The sequence below is a fragment of the Leishmania martiniquensis genome, chromosome 28, assembly GCF_017916325.1.
Source record: "Leishmania martiniquensis isolate LSCM1 chromosome 28, whole genome shotgun sequence".
Lineage (NCBI taxonomy): Eukaryota > Euglenozoa > Kinetoplastea > Trypanosomatida > Trypanosomatidae > Leishmania > Leishmania martiniquensis.
Window position 1 is genome coordinate 577821 of NC_090163.1, and position 15716 is coordinate 593536.

At 59.5% G+C, this 15716-nt stretch overlaps 4 protein-coding genes across 4 annotated transcripts; all 4 read left to right on the forward strand.

Moving 5' to 3' along the window:
• Positions 1-74: 74 nt before the first annotated feature.
• On the forward strand, positions 75-1244 carry LSCM1_03177 (uncharacterized protein; the record flags this gene model as incomplete). Its single annotated transcript, XM_067320728.1, has 1 exon — positions 75-1244. One exon carries the CDS (start codon positions 75-77, stop codon positions 1242-1244), a length of 1170 nt encoding a protein of 389 aa, XP_067177338.1.
• Positions 1245-9121: 7877 nt separating this feature from the next.
• On the forward strand, positions 9122-9994 carry LSCM1_03179 (uncharacterized protein; the record flags this gene model as incomplete). Its single annotated transcript, XM_067320729.1, has 1 exon — positions 9122-9994. The coding sequence occupies one exon, from the start codon at positions 9122-9124 to the stop codon at positions 9992-9994; it is 873 nt and encodes a 290-aa protein (XP_067177339.1).
• Positions 9995-11510: 1516 nt separating this feature from the next.
• Positions 11511-13037, forward strand: LSCM1_03180 (uncharacterized protein; the record flags this gene model as incomplete). The annotated part of the gene is made up of 1 exon (XM_067320730.1): positions 11511-13037. One exon carries the CDS (start codon positions 11511-11513, stop codon positions 13035-13037), a length of 1527 nt encoding a protein of 508 aa, XP_067177340.1.
• Positions 13038-13841: 804 nt separating this feature from the next.
• On the forward strand, positions 13842-14885 carry LSCM1_03181 (uncharacterized protein; the record flags this gene model as incomplete). Its single annotated transcript, XM_067320731.1, has 1 exon — positions 13842-14885. One exon carries the CDS (start codon positions 13842-13844, stop codon positions 14883-14885), a length of 1044 nt encoding a protein of 347 aa, XP_067177341.1.
• Positions 14886-15716: the final 831 nt, after the last annotated feature.

The window sequence follows — 15716 nt, forward strand, 5'->3', positions numbered from 1 at the left end:
GACCGCCATTTCGTCCCAGACACGCAAACACATCTTCAACGTATACGCTAACCCTCATCGTCTCTCCGGCAGCCATGGATGCAGAGCAAGTGGACAATATTCAGGCCAACGTGCTGGCCATCCCCACGTTTGAGGCGATGGGGTTGAAGGAAGACCTGCTCAAGGGCATGTACAGCTTCGGCTACAAGCAGCCCACCGCCATTCAGAAGCGCTTCATAATGCCATTCCTAAAGGGGCGCGACGTCATCGCACAGGCGTCCTCCGGTACGGGCAAGACGTCCGCGTTCTGTGTCTGTCTCCTGCAAGCGTGCGACCCCCACACGCGTGAAACGCAGGCTCTCATCCTCTCGCCGACCCGCGAGCTGGCCGTACAGACGCAGGATTTGTGCAACAACATTGGGCACCACATGGGGCTGACGGCGTACGCGTGCATTGGCGGCAAAAGCACTGAGGAGGACATCCGTCGCCTTGAGAGTGGTGTACATATCGTTTCCGGCACTCCTGGACGTGTCTTCGATATGATCCGCCGCAAGAGCCTTCGTGTCAACGGGCTGAAGACGCTAGTGCTGGATGAGGCGGATGAGATGCTGGGCAAGGGCTTCAAGGCTCAGATCCACGACATCTACCGCATGGTCCCGCCGCTGCAGATCATTCTCGTGTCGGCGACGCTGCCGGCGGATGTGCTAGAAATGACGGAGAAGTTCATGACGGAGCCGGCGAGCATTTTGGTGAAGCGCGATGAGATTACGGTGGACAGTGTGAAGCAGTACTTTGTCTCTGTCGACGAGGAGAAGAATAAGTTCGACGTGCTGATGGAGCTGTACGACAGTCTCACGATTGCCCACGCTGTTGTGTTTTGCAATACGCGCAAAAAGGTGGAGCAGCTCGCCAAGAAGATGACGCGCGAGAAGTTCACTGTGACTGCCATGCACGGCGACATGCCGCAGGCCGAGCGTGACGAGATCATGCAGCAGTTCCGGGATGGCCACAGTCGCGTGCTCATCACGACCGACCTCTGGGCGCGCGGCATTGATGTGGAGCGCGTCTCACTGGTTCTTAATTACGATTTGCCACTTGCGCGTGAGCAGTACATTCACCGCATTGGTCGCACGGGTCGCATGGGACGCACAGGGCTCGCCATCACATTTGTGCGCCACGACGAGCTGCGCTTATTGCGCGATATCGAGCAGTTCTACGCCACACAAATTGAGGAACTCCCTGCCAATATTGGCGAACAAATGTAAGAGAGAGAGTGTGTGTGTGGCAATGCAGAAGCGAAGAGCCGCGACACCCTCGTGTCTGAGGAGGCAAGCCATACAGGTGCCTCTCTGCGTGAGGCGTGAGAGGCGGCGGTGGCAGGGTGAGGGGGGGAAGCAGGGGCGAAGTGAACGTGTCTCTCTGCTTCTCAGCGCTCGTGGATGGGTGCTGCCTATGGCGGCAACATCGGCGCCAGTGCAGGCATGCGTAGATCAACTCAAAGATGATGTGCGCACAAGTGAGCATGAGGCTTTGTGTTACCACAGCAAGAGGTGTTACCGGCCTGTGGCCCGCTACTGTCTTCCGGGTGTGGCGCTTAGAAAGAGAGCGTCGATTCGGGCCCTTTGAGCAATGTCGACGAGTGGTGTGATGGTCATGTCAGGTGTGCGAACTTTTTGTACGGTAATGGTTGCAAGCAAGCGTCCTCTCTCTCTTTCGTTGCTGCCTCGCTGTGTTAACGATCACCTCAAGGCAGGGCAGAGGACAAGTAGCAGCGCGGACCTCCCTCTACCTCGAGGAGGCTGTCGCAGGGGACTTCCGCACGAGATAACCTTTCGATGCGCAGAAGTACGCACGCCAGCACGGCCGCTGGCGCCTTTCACGTACACGCAGATGTCACCGGCAGCATGAGATGGGATGCAAATATCTTATGCGCAGTGCTTTCCTTGCGCCCGCGCGTCATGTTCTCTTGCGGCCCTTCCACCCCCGTCTCCTCTCTCTCTCTCTTTCGACTCATCCAGCAGACGCTGTCTCGCTCCTCACTCCTTCTTCGCAAAGCCTCTTGCGCGTCGACGTGCGTCTGCGCGCGCGCGCGTCGGCATTTCCGCGCTGCTCTTTCTCTTCCCTGGACTCTCTGGTATAGGCATCCACAAAACGTTGCTACTAACAGGTTCGCGCGGACCGGCGAGGTATGCTGCGGCGTTTTCGTTCAGCTCCTTTGAACATCGTCGCTCACTTCACCACCCTCCTTACGTACACGCTCCATCGCCCACGCCCCCCGACTGAAGCCCTCCTCCGCGCCAGTGCGCGTGTCCTTCTTCCTCTCCCTTGGCCGCCCTCGTGCTCGCTCACTTAACTAACCGCGCTAATCGTCGGCTTGGCACACGTACACGTCCCCTTCTCTCTCGCCTTCTTGGTGTGGGGCTTAGGATATAATCGGCTCGTTTTTCTTCTTTGGCACCAAAGCACACGAGAGTGAAGAGCAGCGCGAAGGCGAACACAAAGGGAGTGTACAACACGAAAGCTCCTGCTGCTTCCCTCGTCTCTGCCTGTCAGCCTGTCTGGCTAACCCTCACAGCTGCCTATCCACATCTATCCGTCTCCAAGAGCAAAAAAAAAAACACAAAAAAGGCGTAGGGGGGCCCGTGTCTTTGGTCGGCGCTCACGCACAAGCAGCGCCATCACCCCACCCGTGTCTACTCCCTCGCAGCCGTTTCCCTGTGAGGGTGGGCGCGTGTACGTGTGCGTGTGTGTATCTGTGTCGCTTCGGATTGTGCGGTACCTGCCGAGACGTGTCTGTTGCCGTCATCGAGCTGCATAGCACGACATCAATTCAATTCGTTATTCCCCTGCTGCTGTTGCTGCTTCCCCTGTTGTCGTGCCTTCGGCTTTGTCTCCTTGGCGGCCCCCCTCCCCCTCTTCCCTTAATTTGTTTCCGCTTGTCGGTCTTTCTGTCGTGGTGTGTGTGTGCGCGCGCATTTCCTTTTTTCCCTCTCCATCGCTGCTCCCCCTTTTTCGAAAGTCGCTGCGCTTCAGAGTCGGTGCGTGTCAGTTGGCGTCGCACTTTACGGTGTTCCCTTTTATTTCCAAAGACGGACGTGTGGGCGCGGGTTTGGTGGAGCGCCTCTGGACCACCTCCGGCTAAACCTCACCCTATCCCCCTCGATCCCGGTGTCCGTCGGTGGCTTCGCTGCCCGGCTCCGCGTCGGCTTCCGCCCGCACATTTCTCCCTCCCCGTAAAGTCGCACGCTCCCTTTGGCGCCCTCCCGATTAGCCGCTCGAGGCCTTCTTCCCCCACCCCACCACCCCTTGGAGAAGTTAACGCCCTCGTTGACACGTCAGCCGAGTCCTTGTCGTGGCTGGCCAGGGGAAGTTCTCCTCTCCGACCTTCTCCACGCGAAGGCTCCAGTCGACGGCTCAGCAGCCAAGCCTTATTTTGCTCCCGAATGAAAGCGGCGAAGGCGCGATGGAGGTGACAGACCCGCTAGACCTGTGGCCTCGGGCAACCGCTCCTGTGGTGGCGGGCGCATCAGCCAGCTGCTGCCCAACAGACTCGTTCCCACACGCAGCAAACTTGGAAGGAGTCGGCTTCCCGCATGATGCGGACACCGAGCCCCTCCTCGCTGCAGCGGCACCGTCAGCGTGTGATGCAGAGGGCGAGACGCCTTCTGCGTCAGGAGCGAGCGGGCGCGGTGTAGCTGGGCGACCTCCCGTCGCCGTCGCCTCAACGCTGCCAAAGCGCAAATACCCGAAGCTACTTACGCAGCTAGCCCACGAGCTCCGCTGGATGCACAAGAGCCTTCGTCACAAGGGCGACAGCAGTGCCGTGCCTGTTGTGAGCTGCGCTTCCAGTGCTCCGCTGAGTCACAGCAATCGCTCCGCCGACTCGCCGTGCACCCGCGCTGACGACGATGATAACGAAGACCTCCTTATCACGGCGACCTTGCGCAGCTCGATGCGGCGCCCCTCCCACCCGCGAAATTCGGCGAGGAGCCACAGCGGCGGAAGCTCCACACCCCACGCATTGGAAACGGCAAGCAGTGCAAAACTGGAGCAGAGTACCCTGGCGAAGAGTGCGGTGGAGCAGGTGCAGCGTGTTGCGCCAGCTGAGGTGACGCCTGACCCGTACGCGCCGCGCTCGTGCCAGTACGTGGCTCAGAACCTCGCAGTTGAAGGGACAGAAAATACCCTTTGCAGTCCCTATATCGGTGTCCCTGCCGGCTCTACGATGCGAGCGGCGTCCGCCGGTGAGGCGGAGAGCGCTGTGGGGAGCTCAGAGATCACCGGCATTGCCCCCGCCCTCGCACTCGGCGAGGACAGCAGCACAGAGGACCCTTATCGTGGCAATGGTGACTCATCGAATGTCATCCAGTTTGACACAAAGGGCGCGAGTGATGCGGAGGCCGTGGGCGCTGTCGCCTCCTGCCCGCCAGATCGACGCGGCCTCAAGGTAGACTGCGCGCCTTCAACCCTGGGCATTTGCGGGGGTACACAAGCAGGCGACGACGCGACAGGTCCCGGTGACTCATACCAGGTATTCTTTAGCGTCATCATCGGGCTGCAACGCCAGGTATGCAACCTGCAGCAGCTAACAGACAGCCTGCGCGCAATCTACGAACAGGAGCAGCGGGCGCGTCTGCGCTCCAAGGGCAGAGGGCAACACCTGAGCTGGACTCGCACCGTCGAGGCCGCCAACACGATTCATTTTTGGCGCCACAAAGTTAGCACGCTGCGTCTCTTCGAGTCACAGTATCTGAGCGTGCTGAGGGCCTTCCAGCACGAGCTGCGCCTGGTCGACCCTGGAGCAGAGAGAGCACAGCAGATCATCCAGCCAGCGGCGCGTGCAGCAGTAGAAGCGGGCGTTACAGCAGTCGTCATGCAAGCTCGCTGGAAGTTTATTTGCTCTCTTCAGGTGGTGACAGCGCAGGAGCAGCACCTCAGGACGCTAAGTGAGCAGATGAGGGCCTGTTGGGAGGCGAACGCTTTGCTGCGAGAGGAGCTGCAACAATTCGAGCAGCATGAAGTGCGCGTACCACGCGACACTTTCGCCACTGCTGGCATGGATGTCGAGCATTTTATCGCTTCGCTGCCGCCGAGAACATCCGCCTGCAGCCACAACAACGTCATCTCCCACAACTCTGTGCCATCACTAGACAGCCTCGGGAGCGCAGAGACACCGATGCTGTTGACGGCTCAGAACCTCTCCCCTATCCTGAGTGACGATGATGGGGGTGACAACTTCGTCACGGCGGTCAGCATAGGCAGCAGTGGGATCGCTCACAGCGACGATCACCCAACGGTTCTCTCACCGAGCTCCGCTGCCGCATCAGCAGCGCCTCTAGTGTCATGCATGAAGCGCACCACTGTTGCTAACAGCACCTCTGCCTCGCCTGTCATGCCGAAGCGGCTGAAGTACGTCATCTGCTCGGCCACGTTCGACCCCGACGAGGGTAGCGATGGTGGCATCAGAAGCCCCATCGCACCGTCGTACATTGGCTCTACTGCGTCGGCAACCAACTCACAAACGCGACGACGCAGCGAGCGCCATGTGACGTTTGCGCTGGAGCCAGAGGTGCTGGACGCGCGCCCCCGCTTTAGTGCCCGTGGCCGCACGATGGAGTTGCTAGAGCAGATTTGCCTGGACAAGCAGGTGCCATGGAGCGCGCTGCCGTTGCTGCAGAGTGCCCTAGAAGAACGCCTTGCTCAGCTAGCGCAGCTGCGCGCGCAGTGGGGTGTAGCTGTAGCAGACGCATCCCTGGACCCTTTACCAAGTACCGTGCCGCCGGTGCCTACGATTCCGAGCCTCAGCAGCGGCGGTACGGAGTGTTACACACATGATGAAGGGGCGGCGTCGTCGTCATCGAAGTCCTTGTCATCCGCCGCCACGTCGAAGACGATAAGGAAAGTGAATAGCAGACAGGAGAGCAGCAAGGTGAGGCCGAAGGTGTGTACGACATGCATCACCATGTAACCTGCGCTGAGCCAGTCTTCGCAGAACTCTGGCAGCGCGTCCGCCAGCGTGAAGAATCGCCCCCATCCCGTGCCACTTCTTTCTACAACATCGAAGAAATAGGCGCGCACGCTCACGGGGTAAGGGTTCTTGGAAATCTCGCACACCGCGCTTCAGCGGCACTTTTGAGGGAATGGGGGAGGGAAACGGGCACCCGTACGCCCCCCGCTGTTTGAAGCTGCATATGTGTTTCTGTGTGTGTGTATAGGGGAGGTACGTCTGTATGACTTCACAGATTAGCGTCTTCGTTGAAAATACTCAGGACTGCCGCGGACGTCTGCATTCTGTCGCCCGTTCGCCGGCGCCACGGAACCTCCTCTCATCAACGAACGCTGGCGCGAGAGTGAGCATTGGGTGTATCCCTCGTCCCTCTTCGCTTACGTCTTTTTTTCTCCTCTCTTCCCCCAGCTCGGCTTCTGTACGCGGAATCGCCGACACGATTCGGTCTCTACTACTACGAGCATCATTGCAACCACGCGCCTCCTCGGAACCGCGCTATCCCGGGCGGCTCCTCGGCACGGATGCCAGCGGTCCGTCCTCTGGACGACGCTGCAGCGTGTGTGTGTATGGGGGGGGAGGGCGACCTGCGACCGCGGGCACGTTTGCGTCCTTCACATGGCTGACAAGGTGCCGAGGCCACTCGAGCGCATGCCGCTCAGCCGTGGCTGTCTGCCGGCGCATGGAGAGCCTGCGCCACCCCAGAGAGGGATGCACTACGCGGCGACCTGCGCGGCAGGCCGGGTCAGAGGGCGGCTCCCCTAATGCTTTCCGTGGCGCAGAGTGAGCGCGTCGAGAAAGGCCGAAAGGAGCCGACATGGACGTCTCTGTTGCTCTCTTCCCCCCTCCCCCCTCCCTCCCCCTTTGTCGTATCGCGCAATGACGCAGGTGCAGGTTTTTACCTCGCTTGTTCATACTACTATACACATACCCCGAGCGCACATGCATCTATATAGATGTATAGCGGTATGCACATGGTAGTGTCTGTGTGTGTGTGTGTCAAACATTCGGATCAGTGCCCCCAATCAGAGGAGGCCAGCACAGCGCTCTGACTCCCACACTTCCCTTGTCATTGCTGCTGTTTCTTTTTGTATGCTGCACCGGTGCCCGTTTCTCCTCTCTGTCCGTTGGCCCTTTACATGGGCGTCCCTCGCCCTGAGTCACGGAAGGGGAGTGCTGACTCTCTCCTCCATTCATCCCTCCCTCTCGCCGCACGATCCGTTTTTGTTTAGCTGTATGTGTGCAGCTGTGCAGCTGTCCCTGTGTATGTCTGTGTATGTTTGTACGTTTGTGCCCCCCTCCCCTCCTCGTTTGCGGCACCGCTCCTCGCAACGACCTCTCAACCACCGTATTGTCGGCTTCTTTTCCTTGCTCTCCCTTCTCATGGACGCGTACGCGCACTGGTCGCACTCTGGCTCCCCTCCCGCCCCCGCGCCTTCCTTTATAGTTGTGTTTGCGGGTTGTGCTTCGGTGATTGCGTTTGTATAGGCAGAGACGATGTGCACGCTTCGCGGGCAACTCATTGTGTGTGTGTGATTCGATATGAATGATGAGATCTAGCTGTGATTGTCTGAATCAACGAGCTCGAGGGGGGAGGGCCCTTTGCTTTTCTCCTCTCCTTTTCGTGTCGTTGCCTAGCCCCTTCCCTCACCTTCCCCCCTCTCCCCCCCATCACCATCATTGCACGCCCCTTCACAGACGCAGTCCCCGTCCTATGCAAGTGCCTCTTCGCTGGTTGGGCGGTTCATCACGGTGTATTTGTCTCCCTCTCTTCACACACGTCCGCCCCCCCCTACTTCTTCGGGCGCTGTTTTCCGTGTCGGCTTTGTGGTCGGTGCTGTGTTGGGAATGCGTGCGTGCGTGTGGCCCCTTTGGACGCCTCTTTCTCTTCCCCCACCCCCTTTCCTTTGTCCGCTACTCACCCACACATACACACATATACATATATGTATATGTGTGTATGCATATAATGAGTGAGGTGAGGTGAGGTGATCGTTTCCCTTCCTCAGCGCGCGCCCCTCGCATTTGATCTGCCGCTCTTTTCGCCATCACCAGCGCTGTGCTCTCAAGTGTCGCCGCATCTACTGTCCACCCCCCCCCTCTGTCCTTGGTGTGTTTGGGACCTTCACTCTTTCGTTTTACAGCACCAGAGCCCCACCCCTCGTTCGGCTGTGGCAGAAAGCGTGGGGGTGAGGGAGGCGCATTGTTGATGGGCACGCCCCAGCGCGGAGTGCATGTTGCTGTATGAGCGTGGCTGTAAGCGTACGCATGCGTGTGCATCACGGTCTTTTTATGTCGCGGTCTCTCTCGTGTGACGTCCTCCTGTCTGCCCACGCGCCTCCTCCGCGTGTTCTGTTTACCTGCTCGCTGCTTTGTTATCTCTTACATGTCCTCGCCACGCCGTCATACGTCGCAGTGGGCACGGGGGGAGAGGAGAGGGAGGGTAAGAGGCGCCAAGAAGCAGGTAACTGAAGCACTCGACATTTTTTCTAAAGGGGGTGCGCCGTGTGCATGTAGAGAGGGAGGGGGGGGGCAAGGCAATTATTTTTTTTTTTTGCAGATCTGAGTTGGCGTCCACGACCTGCGCAATGCTGAAAACAACGCCAACCTTAGGTAAAAGAAGAGGCCGTTATCGAATTCACAAATCTGAGGTGGCGCGAGTCGACCTGCCCCCATGGCAGACCTTCTAGTCGCCTCTCCTCCAACCTCTTTGGCCATCGACTTGCCGATGGTAGCGTCGTCTTCAACGCGACACTTCCACCGAGCGCCACCTACGGGATGCGCTTCCCTCACTCGGACGCTCCGGCACGCGGTGTTTTTTGTTCACCTGGCCTGTTCGCACCTGCCAGCGCGTTCCCGCTTGCCGGCTTCCCCCAGCGCATTGGCGTCATTTCTTTGCCGCCCCGCCCGTTCGACTGTGTGCTTTGGTAAGAAGAGCGAGCACCGACTGCTTTGGTCGAACGCATCTCCCTCTCCCCCTGCCTCCCACTCACCTCACCCACTGCCTCGGCTCTTCGCATCCTCCCTGATCCCTCTCGTCCCCCTCCCCCACCCTGGCGGCACCGTTCTCTTTGTCCCGCGCGTTGGAGAAATGCGAAGTCGAAACATATTCCTTACGCGTCACATTTGAAAAAAAAAATGCTACGCCGACTCTACGTGGCACACGCAACGGCTGGAACGGCACTAGCAGCGCGCCAGGTGGCCCAGCCGCGCTCACACTTCGCGGCCTCCACACCGTCAACGCAATCGCCCTCGCGCCTTCACGCTCTGTACGTGCCGCGGCGAGGCTTCATGGGCTCCTTTTTTGGCCGTCCGCAGGCAAAGGTGAAGCTGGACGATGTCGCCTACGACAAATCCGCGCCGCACTACAGCGGCACAATCTTTGGGCTGCCAGCTGATAACGTCGTCTTCTACTCAAAGGTGGCTGCTGGCACGTTCGCGACGTTGGCGGTCGTGTACATTTTCTTCAAGGGATACGTTCTGCTCTCCCGCTTTAGCTTGCAGACAGTCGCCCGACTTGGGTTTATGAGCGGCTTTGCGTCGTGTCTGCTCTGTTACACCGTCGCCCTCTCCCTCATCCGGCGCTCCCGCATCAACGCCGATACGGTGTACAACCAATCCATCGCGCTTGTCATGCGCAATGAGAAGGTGATTCAGCACCTCGGCACACATCCACGCACCGGCGACTTTCGCACGTACCACGCGACCGGCGGCTTCAAGCTGCCGCTGATGCGCCGCATTCGCAGTGGCTCGTACGAGTTGGCAGACCTCCTTGGGTTGAAGCAGCGCCGCCTCCAGATGCTCCTCACCCTGAAGAACCCCTCCAGCGGCAACGAAGGTCTGGTCTCGTGCGACGTCCGGAAGGAGAGCACCGGCTTCCTGTCCTCTACAAATGTCTACAAGTCGCTCTCCATCACCCTCTACTCTGAGAACAAGAAGATGGAGCCGGAGACGATCATCCTGATCGGCAAGCCGGAGGATGTCGTGTACCGCTCCCTCATCCTTCGCTGAGGTGCAGCGCGGCAATGCGGCGCCACAGCTGAGGGAGGTGCAGGTGGGGCTAGTGATGTGAAAGGGCGCAGTTGGACAGAGAGGATGGTGAAGTCCTGCAAAGGTAAACAGCAGTTGGGCCAAGTTGAATGTGTCGCTCCAGGAGTGGAGAGTACGCGTCGTGTGCCTCTGTCTCTCCATCCCTCTCTCTCCCTTCGGAGTCGATGGGGCGATGGGGAGGCAGCGTTGGAAGGGTGGTGTGGTCGGGAGTGTCTGCCCCTGTGAGCCTGTTTTTTTTTCCATCGGTTTCGCTTCGGGCAAAGGAGCGAAAGAAAGCGAAATGATGCGCCCTGACAGGCTGACCTCTATCACACATTTACGCACACAGACCTGCATACACAGCTTCACCTCTCTTGTGATCTCGCTCGCTCTAACCGTCTCGCCAGTGGGCGGTGGGGGGGGGATGGCAATGCACGCGCAGCCGCAACGGCGTCGCTGTAATCATGTCTGTGCACGTCTGGTTCGCTTTCTTTTGTCGCCGTCTTTGGGGTGTTTTTTTTCGTTCTACCGGCTGTTGCTCGCACCTCTTCTGCCGGCTAGTGCGCTATTCCAGCTGCGTCATCCTCACCTCTCTCTTCCCTCCTCCACCTCCACCGTCCTTCTGGACCAACGCCCACCTCAGTGGACGTCATGTCTTGGCAGTAGGTTCCACGACTGGCCCCATATATATATATATATATTCATATATAAACCCTGGCAGGCGATGCAGTGGTGGCCCTCCTTTTTTTGGTTCGGCGTGTGCGTTATCGTAGGCCTATACATATGGGCGTGGGGGGATCGCTATCCCCCGTCTCTCTCCTCTCTGTCCATCGCGTTTTTTTCCTCTTTGTTTCGCCTGTCTCTCCGCTGTAGTCACTGTCACGTGCGTGTGTGAGTGTGTGGATGCCAACTCGTATCTACAGATGCCCGTATTCCAAGATGGTGGCTCAGCGGTGCGCTTGCGCGAGAAAAAGATGGCCAATGGGTGTCGTACAGCAGCAGCACGGCTGCTGCTCTGTGACGCAGGGTCAGCTCTGTTGTACGGGGTAACGGCTGCCCCCTTCCCCTCCTACTCCTCCTCCCCTCTTCTCATGCAATATGTTTCTTCCAGGTCGTCTCTTCACACTGCCCTCCCCCCAATCCTCATTTCTTGGCATGTCGGATTCGAAGCTTGTATCGGAGCACAGCAGCGCGCTCTCAAGGGCACAGACGTCGGCGCTGACACCGATATGCGGTGCACTACGCGCTCGTGTACAGGAGCCAAGGAAGAGAAGCGCAAGTAGAAGTCGCAGGATGGCACAGTCTTTGGATCACTCTTTCCTTCCCTGTCCCCTTCAGTTCCGTTTGTCCATGCGCATAGAGACGCGCGCACAGACTTGCAATACACGCGCGCGCATTTCGTCACAGATCGCTGTCAAAGGCCGCACGCAGACACACACACACATCACCACCATACGTTGTGGCTGCCTTCACGTGAACGGCACCTGCAGTACCTCAGATGGACGTTCCACTACACCTTCGGCTGGCCTGCGCCAGGCGCTTCGATGACGTCTACAAGGACAGGAAACCCGTGAGATATGACGCTCAACCTCCTTGTCGAGGATCGCCTCACATTGGCAAAGACTTTGAGTGCGACGGGCGACAATGGCTGAGCTCCCTGGTGGCAGCGCTCGGGCCGAGCCAAGATGGCACTGCCGCATCGTATGCCGACCCAGCGGTCAACGCCTCCTTCATTTCCCCAGCTGGGGCCACCGCGCGTGTAGAAGCGAGCGCACCGTCAGCGTCGCATAACTTAGATCCGCAGCCGCAATCCCAGCGTACGTCACTCACCTCCTCGAGCAGGACTGTGCGGTCGCCCCCAGACATCCCCTTCGAGCCCCACGCACAGGAAGCGACAAGAGTGGAATCGGCAGTGCAGGCAAGTGTAGTTATTGAGGTGGAAGCCGACGCTGCGGCACGCGCGCGCGCGGTGCGTGTCAGCGAGGAACTGGCCGGAACGCATGAGGTGTTACTCGCCGACATTACAACCGCCCTCGAGCGGCGTGTGCGCGAGTGCGTGTTGAAGACAGCCGCACTTGACGAAGCACGTCAGCAGCTCATCTGCGCCTTTCAGCTTCCATCGGTCACATCTCCTGCATCGTCAGCTTGCCCCCCTCATCCTGTACCTCGGGCGCCATCAGCTGCGGTAGCCAGTCACGCAAGCACCGCACCACCACCCCAAGCCCAGTGGACGAAGGAGGAAGCTCGCACGCGAGCCGAAGCCACCACGTACATGGCATCGGAGCGAGATGCAGCGGACGGCGAGCTGGTGGATGGTCCGGTTCAAGTACCTGCTGCACGCGCTGCGGCCGCTGATGTCGCTGTTCGCCCTCCATGGCTTTCTGCTAACCGGACTGATGCTTCTCTCTCCGATGACGTGAGGAAGGAAATGGCGCTGCACCTTTACGCCTTGCGCCGCCAAGTGAAGCAGTTGCACGGCCGGCTCGAGGCGCACGAATCGACGCACTACCGTCACATAAATGCGCTTCGTGCCGCCCAGAAGCAGTCGCGCACATCCTCATCCCCGCCTGTTCGAGTTGAGATAGTGAAGGCCTACGAAGACGATCCTGTGCCCTACCGCAAAGGGCCTTGGAGAGAGGCCGATTTTGCTGCTGCGCGGCGCAGCGGTCCGGATCGCAGCGCTGGCGGCATGAAGAAGGATGCTGCTGGTGACGAGAGTTACACCTCCGACGACTTCACGGAAGTGACGTCGCGTGTGTCGTCTGTCGTGAGCGGGGGCGACGGAAGCAGCAGCAGTGTTAGTAGCACCGAGAAGCTTTTCCGGCAACGGCAGGCCGCTGCGCTGAGGGCACGTGGCCAACGATTAGTCGCGCACAGTGCTGCAGTGCATGCAGCTGGCCCATCGCGCAATTACAGAAGCGCCAGCAGCAGTGGCGACTCCAGTGCTTCGACGAACACGAGCAGCTATTCCTCACGCACGACCACCGCCACAACGTCCATGGACACGGACTCGGAAAGCGCCTAGCGAAGCGGTGTGCCGACTCACCGCGCCGATCCCGTGTGCTACCATGGATATCGCGTATCCTCACCAATAGAGCCAGGAAAATGCTGGACGCCTCTGCCTTTGTTGGAAGACCGCTTTGCATTCGGCCTCGTTGACGAGGAGAGGGCGGCAAACCAATTGTGTACACTCGCCCTTTCCTTCCCTCCCCACCATCGAATGCACGCTAGCTACAACCTGGAGAGAAGGGCGCCGCTGTGTGGCGAAGCTCTTCCTCTCGGTGCAGCTCCGCGTTTGCCCTTTTCTTTGAAAAGGGGGGCCCGACTGATTTTGCGGTTCCTTCCCTCTCTTACTCTCGCGGTGACCGCTGTCCATGTTGTCAGAATACTTTCTGCATTCCACCTGAGCCTCCCCCCTCCCCCTATTTCATGTCTCTGACCCCGTGAGACAAGCAGTTGGAAGGGTGGGTGGCTCTACACTGTTGCTCGTGTCCCACATGGGCGCGTATCCGTGCGCGTGTGCAGCGGCCGCACTCTGTTCCTGCAGGTGTGGCGTGGCTGTAAGCAGCCCGATGACGCACGCACACACACACACCTGATTTCTACGCTGGAGCCCTTCAGCTTTATCTAACCCATTCGCTGAAGCCTCGAGCAGCCACCCCCCTCCCCCTTCTCCCTCATTACTTCTCTCGCTCACCAGCACAAGCACATCCTATCACGCGGTGCACGCCCCCAATACTCTTCCCTCAGCCGAAATTGAGCGTGTCGTGCTATCTCTCTCCCTCCCTCTCTTATCGAAGCCGCTGCGAGTAGCATCCACCTCAGCATCATGGATTCCGTGCTCCCCTCGTCGGTGGATGCGGCCGTGGTCAGTGCACCGCCGACCAAGGGCAGCAGCACCTCCTCAGCCCTCTCACCCGAAGTGAGAGCCGTGCTCGGCGACTTCGAAGACAAATTCGCTGAGGTGGGCACCTGCGCCAGCACCGGCAAGCGCGTCACTCTTTGCTACAACACCTTCGGCGACCCCTCCCACCCGTGCCTGATGCTCGTTCAAGGGCTCAGCACCTCGCTGCTGGGCTATCCGCTGCGCTTCGTGCAATACTTTGTGGACCAGGGCTACTATGTCATTCGCTTCGACAACCGCGACGTAGGGCTTTCCACCCGGTTCGACGAGTTCGGCGCCCCGGCGCTCATCCGGCTCCGTCTGCCGCAGTGGATGTCCATCGGCGAGCGCCTGCCATACGCTCTGTATGACATGATGATCGATGCGATTGGACTGCTGACGGCGCTAAAGATACGTCAGGCCCACGTGTTTGGGATGAGTATGGGTGGCATGATTGCACAGCTCATGGCCATTCACCACCCGGAGCGCGTGCTGAGCCTGAATATTCTCTTCTCTCACGCCGGAGGCGCGGACGTTGTGAGCCCGAGCCTGCTGCACTATGCCCGCTTCCTGCGGAAGCCGCGCAGCAACAGCGCCGAGGACCGTGCGGCGCACATGGCGTGGTTTATTAACTACCTCGGCCAGGGAGCGTACGAGGGGAACATGGAAAACGTGAAGAAGTACATCTTATGCACATACGAGCGCAACGGCGTGATCAACGACAGCGGAATGCAACGGCAGGCGGCGGCGGTAATGCGTGCGCCCAGCCGCGCCGAAGGCCTACGCAAGCTGAGATGCCCGGCGTTGGTGATCCATGGTGCCAAGGACCCACTGATACCCGTGGCAAACGGCTACCGGCTTGCCGAGTTGGTGCCGAAAGCGAAGCTGGTGATTTTTCCTCAGCTCGGTCACGACTTCCCGGCGGAGCTGATGAAGCCGATCGCAGACGAGGTCCTGTTAAACATGAGCCTCGTAAAGCCGATGGAGTAGCGGGGTAGGGGTACTGAGATTCGTGTGTGTATGCGTCTGTCTGAGCGCTACGGTACCATCCTCCCTGTGCCCAGCTGGGTGCGTCTCTTTGCGTGCTTTAATGCGGCCACATTGCTGCGTGTCTGCCCCCGTAAAGACGAAGGGTGGGGAGAGCAGCCATGCGCGCCCTTGCAGGGGAGACCACAGCTGTAGAAGCGGCAGGCAACCCTTCTCCCACCACGCGCCGGCACCTTTCCATCTTGAGTCGCATTGGCTCATGCTCGATGTTTCCTCATCTTGGCGGCCTTTCGGCTTTTCGATGGCGCACCCACCCATCTGCGTGCTCGCATGTGCGCCTGTACTGACGTGACTTCGAGGCAGCAGATGGCCAAGCAGGCTTGTACAAAATATCAGCAGCACCGCCGGCCACCATCGCTCCTCGTTTGCCCCTCTCTCCCGCTCCCCGTCGCTGACCTCACTCCGTAGAAGGGGGCGCATGAGGCAGCCGGAGCGCAAAGGTGCACTCAGTGGGGTGGGGGTAGCGTCAAGAGACGTAAGTAGACGAGGTCGTGCGCTTACGTGGGGCCGTTGATAACCTCAGAACCTCCCTCCAGTCAACGATCGCCCCAGTGCGCGTGAAACTCAACTCATCATCGCCACTCGACCAGAGGACGTTGCCTCGCTTTCCCTTTCAGCGCGCCCACTCTGCGCCACGGAAAGCATTAGGGGAGCCGCCCTCTGACCCGGCCTGCCGCGCAGGTCGCCGCGTAGTGCATCCCTCTCTGGGGTGGCGCAGGCTCTCCATGCGCCGGCAGACAGCCACGGCTGAGCGGCATGCGCTCGAGTGGCCTC